At 41.2% G+C, this 8,403-nt stretch overlaps 1 protein-coding gene and 1 pseudogene across 2 annotated transcripts in view; one reads left to right on the top strand and one right to left on the bottom strand.

Moving 5' to 3' along the window:
• Positions 1-207: 207 nt before the first annotated feature.
• The window catches only part of GXYLT1 (glucoside xylosyltransferase 1), a 51,373-nt gene continuing 43,177 nt past the window's right edge, over positions 208-8,403 (bottom strand). For both annotated transcript variants that reach the window (XM_087442557.1, XM_087442558.1), the window contains one exon: positions 208-7,838. In XM_087442557.1, coding sequence (XP_087298683.1) covers positions 7,677-7,838 — 162 coding nt within the window. In that variant the 3' untranslated portion in view covers positions 208-7,676. The remainder of the gene's footprint in view (positions 7,839-8,403) is intronic.
• LOC101398772 (cyclin-dependent kinase 16 pseudogene) lies at positions 3,949-5,554 on the top strand (annotated as a pseudogene).

Here is an 8,403-nt window from a genome sequence, read left to right as displayed (position 1 = left end):
CACTTTGAGGCCACGTGGGGAGACCAAGCTCATATGGTGAGAAGGGTAATGGAAAGACAGAAGGTACCTAGGTTCTTAACGACATTGTTCAGCTGCTGAATTAGCCAATCTAGAAACTGCCCTCTGCCTAGACTCCTAGTTATCAAGCATCCCAACCCTAAAGATTCCAAAACTGTTTTTGCTTGTTAGAATAATCCAGACACATCATTTGAAGAAATGAAACATTTATTGAGTAGATGTTTATTTAGTAACAGCAACACACAGTTTCTCAAGAAAAAGATGAGGTGAACTCCCCAAAACAGAACAATGCAACTTTCCATTATTCTCAGGTTACATCTGAATCTATAATGTTATATTCTCCTTTAATAAATGTCAAGATACACAAAATATTTGGAGGAAGATATCCAAATTATCCTAAAACCATATCCCATTTTAAGAGAAAGAGCAGTTTAAGGGTAGTAATCTCTACATATCACAGTAGACCAAGATGCCTTCCTGCAGCTTTAGAACCATCACTACTCAAAATATTACTATACTTATGCAAAACACTTGTGAAAAATTGAAACACCTGCAACCTTTTCTAGTTTCTGATTTTAGGAACAGGTGCAAACCACCATCTTCTCCATAGGTCTTCTGTTACAGCATTCATCAAATACCACTGGTCCAGCTCTCAAATTTTGATGACAATGCATGAGACGCAGGTATGTTCTGCTAAGTTTTGAATGGATGACATATTCTACAACTACACTACAAGCCCTGAATTATTTTTGTGCAACATTCCAATATTCCCTGAAGAGATTTTAAACAAAGGTTGAAAACAGCTATTTTCCATCATAGTCAAAGTCAATTTACTTTTTAAATGGAATATACACTGTTGTGTTCTCTTCAACTTTTACAAGGAGTTGCTATGGTGTTATGTGTGTGACTAGGCTCATAAATTCAGAATGTACATAAAACTAAACATAATCAAAGGTTCCACAGCAGGTCTAAAGTTTGATATTAAAATATCTGACCACCGACCCTCCAAATAGCGCTCACAGTATTAGTAGTGAGAGAAATTTTCATTTCTCTTTCTTCATATCTTTTCAAAGGCTCTTTGTTTGAAAACTGAGTTTAGAGAAAATTGCAGAATAAGCTCATTAGACATTTAGAATTATTGGTAGAGATGAGGTGACAATACATATTTTCCATTTAAAAGTAAGCTTGACATTGATTTGTATTGAATTTTAAATCACCTGGTCCAATATGCTATTCCATGTTCTTCTCATGATTCTGTAATTACTAGTTATTTGAATTAACATCATATTCATTTTTAGTTTTAAAAAAACAATCTTGTACCACCTTTTAGACTTAAGTTTATATAACTTAGTTTTAAAAATCTAGTTTCATGTTCAATGAATTAAGAAACAACAAACGTCAGAACACTTTACCAGACTTTAAGAGGCAAAAAAGGGTTGCTTTGGCAATGTATAAAAGGATAACTATTACAGTACAAATCATTATTTAATCTACTTTTATTAAATATTAAAATGCAATAAGGCAACTGTTGTTTTAAGACACTTGAAATTACATTTAATAAATGGATAACTGGCCCCACACCTGACATATTGCACCCCCTACTTTCCTTCTCTATTTACTCTAAGGAACCAAAAATTATTTAAAAGAAAAACAACAGATCAGTGTTCTTTCTTAAAATACCTCAAAGAGATTCTGATTCCTACTAAGGTATTTCTTACAACATAAACTTCTGAAAAAGAAGACATCGAATACTCTCTCTTAAGGTTTTTCCCTTTAATGCATTTCTGCTATCTCCCGTTCTCTTGAATCCATTCATAAGGGTTCAGCTGAAAGTATGCTGAGGAATCAAGAGATGTGATGTACTGTGTAAGCTGCCACTCGGGCCGGGCAGTGATTCCCAAACCTGGCCTCCTACCAGCTCATCTGGGAAATTGCTGCAGTAGATTCCCGGGCCCCCTCAGACCTCAGGAAGCCATCCCCCAACCCTAACCTCCCCTGTGACTCTATGTGGTTAGCTTCACATAAGCCAACATGTGGGATGACTGAACAGACAACATTAAAAAGGAGGATATTTGTCATGGTGTTTTCACAGGTCTTAGCTCACAAACTGGGATCCAGTGAAAAATATAATGTTGAATCATTAGCACTAAATGCGCAGTGGGCAGAGTGACCCGGAAACGACTCTAGTGTCAACAATCGAACAAAGGTAGCCCTGCTGCCCACTCCGTGAAGGCCACCACCCTCCTTGCCCTTGGAGGGCCTCCTGAACCGACACAGAGGAGGGCAGCCAGACAGCGGCACAGGGCGGGGGCGACTGTTTCCGCATCATCTCTCTCCATCTCCGTGTCTCAACTTTCCCACTCTCGTTCCATCTTTTCTCTTACTCTGCCTTTTGCCATTCTCACTCTCACTCCCTCCTCTTTCCTCACTTTCCTCACTTCCTCTCTTTTCCTTCTTTTTTCGATCATTCGTCTACATCATTCTTCTCCTCTCTGCTTTCTCTTCCTTAAAAACTCTTCCTTACATAATATAAGCAAATTCATACTGGAGCTATGATATATGTCAGAAAACATTCAGGCTAAGGAAGCAGAATGAGCCGCATAGGAGACAACAGGGCAAAACAGACCTTCAACAGTAAGGCTGGTGTGGGCTGAGATAAGCCATGCAGAATGCTTTCAAATCCATTCTCTCTTCTGGGTCTCATAACTTCATGACTCATGACTTCTGAGTCTCATGAGGTTGAAAGGGCATACTGATTGTTTACAAACCTAAGGCACAGAGAAGGTTAAATGATATGCCTGGCGTCCCTAACCAAGAGAATCCAGATCTAGTTCACAGTCTGGTTTTCCTTCCATTATACCAATAACATCTGACTGGAGGCAAAGAGCAATGAGTAAGCAGTAATATTGTTTCAGGCTCAAAAATGTCCAAAGATAACTGGGTTACTTTATACATTATGAACTATTTTTTCTTCATAGGGGAAAAAAATAGTATGTATCTTCTTAAAATATAAATCACAATACATATTTTCTAAAGGTTTTCCAAGTTCCTTTAAGACGGCTACTTCACACAAATAAAGTTTGACTACATTTTAAAGTCATTCCACTTTGGTAATACTGTAACCCAGAGATAGTTCTGAGGTCAGAATTGTTCTAACACATAGACTCAAAGAATATATAATGTAATTTATATAAACTGCATAGATATACTGTTTTATAAAAAGAAATACAATACGTTCTCTAAGTTGTTCTATAATTTAACCTCATTAATGCTGAGAACTGCATTTCTTGAGTATTCTCAAGGGAAAAGCTACCTTATCTAAAGATAAATTGAGAATACTCATTTTAATATTGTTATGGACTTTCTGTGATATCCTAAATTTTAGATAAAAATAGTCCCTAAGTGGAGAGTTTTCACCATAACCCAATTTATGGTAAAATGCCCAATTAGGTCAGGTCTGCATAAACCAGACGAAGAACCTTCCAACGATCCACAAAGTAGAGTGTGTGACAGTGTAAATAAGCCACAACACGTGAGACCACAGTATACAGTCCAACCGGATTAAACTATGACCACACTCCACGTAGTCCCAATCAATCAGAGTAGAGCCCACGGGGCTGAGTGTCTCTGTTCACTGAGGAAATTAAATCTAAGGAACTTATACTAATAACAAATTCATATCTTGTCAATAACTCCACGCACTTCCCCTAATATTTCAGAATCACATTTATAATCCACCAACTGTGCCAAGAACTATGGAATCCTAACTTCAACCTTCAAGTTGGCAAAATGATTTCCAGTGGTTCCCAAATTAGCTGACATCAAACTCATCTAAGGTGCTTATTAAAAATAGAATCAAGGTGCCGCCATGCCGGCCCTGCAGCGCTGAGGTTGCTCGGGCGGCCCCCCCCACCCCCGCCGCCAGTCGCCATGGATCAGATGAAGAAGGTCAAAGGGCAGCTGTCAATGATACTCCGAGGGGGCCGAGGTGTAGACAAGACCAATGGTACCCCTGAACAGAAAGGCCTGGATGAGAGTGGTGGTGGTGGTGGCAGTGACGTTGGAGAGGCCCCCCCATGTGTCACCCCTGGGGAAGCTTGCTCTGGACCAGAGACTGGACATGAGGACTTGAAGATGGGGTCTGACAGGCAAAGTGACCAGGCTCCAGCCACGTCCCCGGATGAGATGCAGTTGCCAGTGAGGGGGTGCATGCGCAACCATCCTCCACCCAAGATTTCCACGGCGGACATCAACAAGCGCCTGTCACTACCAGCCGACATCATCTGGCTGCCCGAGGGCGACCTTGAGAAGCTGACCCTCAATAGCCCCATCTGCGACAAGCCCCTCGGCCGCCGACTCCGGCACGTCAGCCAGTCCGAGATTGGCTTTGGGAAACTGGAGACCTACATCAAGCTGGACCAGCTGAGCAAGGGTCGCTAGGCCACCGCCTACAAAGGCAAAAGCAAGCTCACAGACAACCTTGCGGCACTCCAGGAGATGAGACTGGAACACAGACGGGGGGCACCCTGCACCGCCATCCGGGAAGTGTCCCTGCTCAAGGACCTCAAACACGCCAACATCGTCACTCTACGCGACGTCATCCACATGGAGAAGTCTCTCCCCCTTGTCTTTGAGTACGTGGACAAGGACCTGAAGCAGTACTTGGACGACTGTGGGAACGTCATCAACATGCACAACGTGAAACTGTTCCTGTTCCAGCTGCTCTGTGGCCCGGCCTGCTGCCACGGGCACAAGGTGCTACACAGAGACCTCAAGCCCCAGAACCTGCTCCTCAATGAAAGGAGAGCTCAACCCTGGCCTACTCCACCGGGGTGCTGACACGGTGATACTGGCCCCCTGACATCCTGCTTGGGTCCACGGACTACTCCACCCAGACTGACACGTGGGGGGTGGGCTGCATCTTCTATGAGATGGTCATGGGCCGGCCCCTCTTCCCTGGCTCCACAGTGGAGGAACAGCTGCACTTCATCTGCCATCTTGGGAACCCCAACTGAGGAGACGTGGCCGGGCATCCTGTCCAATGAAGAGTTCAAGACACACAAGTACCCCAAGTACAGAGCCAAGGACCTTTTGAGCCATGCACCCCGACTTGACAGCCATGGGGCTGACCTCCTCACCAAGTCGCTGCAGTTTGAAGGTGGTAATCGGATCTCGGCAGAGGACGCCATGAAACACACATTCTCCCTCAGGTGGAGGAGTGGATCCACAAACTTCCTGACGCTACTTCCACTTTTGCACTGAAGGAGATCCAAGTACAAAAGGAGGCCAGCCCTCAGTCTTCATCAATGCCTGACTCAGGCAGGCCAGCTTTTCGCGTGGTGGACACCGAGTCCTAAGCTGAGTTCTAAGCCACAGATTGAGGCCCCAGCAGGCAGTGGCTGGAGGGATGCCACACCCTTCACCGGGCAGCCCCCAACTGCATCCTCCCTGCTTGCTGCCTGCCTACCTGCCTGACTCATGCTCACCCGCCCACATGTCCCCTGCTGCCTGTCTGGACACGTGACCGCTGGCCTGTCAACAAAAAAACAGAAACCTAACGTGGCTTATTTTTGCACCCTGATTCTAACATTGGAGACAATCAGGGAAACTTGATTAAGGACTGGATATTCATTTAATATGGAGGAGGTATGATGTCACTGTAGTTACCCAAGTGTTTACAGCAGTGAAATAACATGACGTCTGGGATTTTCTTTAAGATACTTCAGCGAAGAAAAAAGGTAGAGAAGATGCAAATATGGTAAGATATTGATAAGTGTTTGATCTGGATGATGAGCACCATTGTACTAGTCTCTCTACATTTGTGTAATTTTAAAATTTCTTCATTAAAAAAAATGTTTGCAGACCCCACCCTAGACACAGTGTACCAGAGTCCCCAAAGGTGAAACCCAGGAATCCATTCTCAACAAGCTCCCCACGAGAGTCTAATACAGCCATACGCACAATGGTCTCATTTGTGGACCATTAGAAATGATCTTGTATACACCCTCCAAACTTCAAATTCTACGATTCTCATTTCCTACTCAGCAAACTCAATTTCAACACAGGTCACAAGTTTTTATATTCACCATGGCATTCTGCCAAGGATGTATAGATTGTGCTCTCTGTGCAGCTGTTCTAAGGGTACTGAGCTGGTTATCAACTTCTAATTTGCCTCTCGTACACCTTCCTCCTTCAATTTGTCCCTGATTGAACTACAAAAGACAGGGGACAACTGTACTGACAACCTCTTTCTGTATATTCCATGTCACCACAGAGGGCACTGTGTCTTCATAAGCCAATCACCACTATTTTCACATAAGTGATATTTTTCCTTCATGATTTTCCCTTCTCTATTTAAGCATTAAAATATCTAAAAGAGAAAAAGAAGATAACCATATAGTACTTGGTAAAATGAGATATGTGCCCAGCACAGTACATGCTAAGTACTCAGAATTTACACCTACTTTAGACAGGGGTCAAGAACACTAAGAGAAGTAATATTTTTTCTTATCTTCAAGATTAAAAAAAAATAACTGTCTTAAGTGATGTTCAAAAAGGGAAGATATGCACATTAACCAATCAAAACTACTTTTCCTATAGTCAGATGTAACAACCTTCTTAACTAAAATCATCCATGAATGTTGTCTAACGTGGAAGAAGGCTCTACACATTTGCTTCTTCAAAAATATTTTGCAAAGCCATTTTGAGGTAGAAGAAAAGACATTTAAATGGACTATTTTTTTCTGCTCCATTGTAACTAAAATTGCTGTTCACAGGAAGTATATAGCTTATGCATTTTGATCTATCACATTTTCCACTATCATATAAGTATACTATTTAGGATCTCACCAGATTCCAGAATGCCCAGTAAAGCTGAAAATTTTCATTTAAAGTGATAAAAAATTTCCCAAAATATCTGTTTAACAATCTCAGATCTGAGTTTTGGCAAGACAGTTTAGCATACACAAATGAAAATACTACATTTCACAAACACACACATAGAGACCAAAACTCCAAAATTTTCACCATTTTCCTTCTTTCTTGTACAGCTCAATTTTAAATGTGCAGCTTACTTATAACCTAGAAATAGTTTTAAACATGATTGTCACAAAAATATTTTAAAACAGAGATGAAATGTATAAAGGCACACATAGATTGTCAATTACACATCGGTTACATCACATTTCTTTAGAAACAGAACTTTTTCTGTTCCTGTAAACAACTTTTTTCTCACACATTTAAAGTGAGGTTAGTGCTGACATAAAATTATTGCTATACTCACAGTTTGAGTGTTTCTACTGTGTATGAGGTACATTTTCTCCATCCATACACCCCTCCAAGTGTTCTTACTCACTTGAGAATAAGAGTCAACCGAAGTCTGTAGGCTACAACCATTCAATAATATTTTCATCAATACTGGAATGATAGCAAATAACATTACAAAACATCAGAGATCAAAAATGTCTTCTTGTTGGGGTCCAAGACTTTAAGTTATTCTTCATTACAGGAATATATTGCTCATTTAACTTCTTCAGGGAAAAAACATTATTCTGAAGATGAATAATTTCTTCCTGAACACTTCATCCAAGACTTTTCCTTCACACATATCCTCCAATCCTTTGCTGTTTTAATTCATTTGATTCAGTGGTCACCAAGAATCACCTCTCCTTTGGTGGTCTATCAAAACGATCTCGTATGCTTTTTGCTAGCTGTTTGACAAATATTTTATAAATTTTTCCACAGTAAGTATGCACTGTCTTTTGTAGCTCCAGTTCTAAAGGTTTTAATAAGGAACGGATGTCGTCATCTTCAAAAGAACACTAGAGAAAGAAAATAAAAAGACAAAGATATATATAAAAATTTATATTCCCAACAACTTCTTCAATCAACTTAATATTGACAACCTCCATTTAAAGCCTCCCAAAAAGTTTATGCTCAACAAACATTTTCAGTGAACTAAACAGAACTATGATTTCACATTAGAGGAGGGAGAAAGTCATGGTAAATCACTGCGGGTATCCGGAAAAGCTTTTCAGAGAAGAGGTAATGGAGGTGGGTCATTCCAAGCCAAGGCAAGAACATGTTCAAGGGTAGAGAAGACCCACAGATACTGACTGGTGTGAGATGATGACCAAAAGCTCTGAAGGTATCTGAGAGAAACCAAGGAAAGCCAAAAATCACTCTGATAATAGTGTAGAGGCTGGACCAGAAAGGAATGAGAGAGGCGTGGAGTGGGAGAAATGCGAAACGACAGCATATCCCAGAGAACTCGCACTGCACAAAAGGATCCCAAGGATAAAAACATCTCAGGACCCCTAAATATCACCCACTCTTCGTGGGGATTCACATGGGCACATGAAAAACTCTAAAAAGCAAAACAGAAAA

Source organism: Ceratotherium simum, chromosome 17 (genome assembly GCF_057802395.1).
Source record: "Ceratotherium simum simum isolate JZ-2026a chromosome 17, ASM5780239v1, whole genome shotgun sequence".
In the NCBI taxonomy this organism is placed as follows: domain Eukaryota; kingdom Metazoa; phylum Chordata; class Mammalia; order Perissodactyla; family Rhinocerotidae; genus Ceratotherium; species Ceratotherium simum.
The sequence above is the reverse complement of the archived record's forward strand: the minus strand, read 5'-3'. Positions and strand labels throughout refer to the sequence as shown.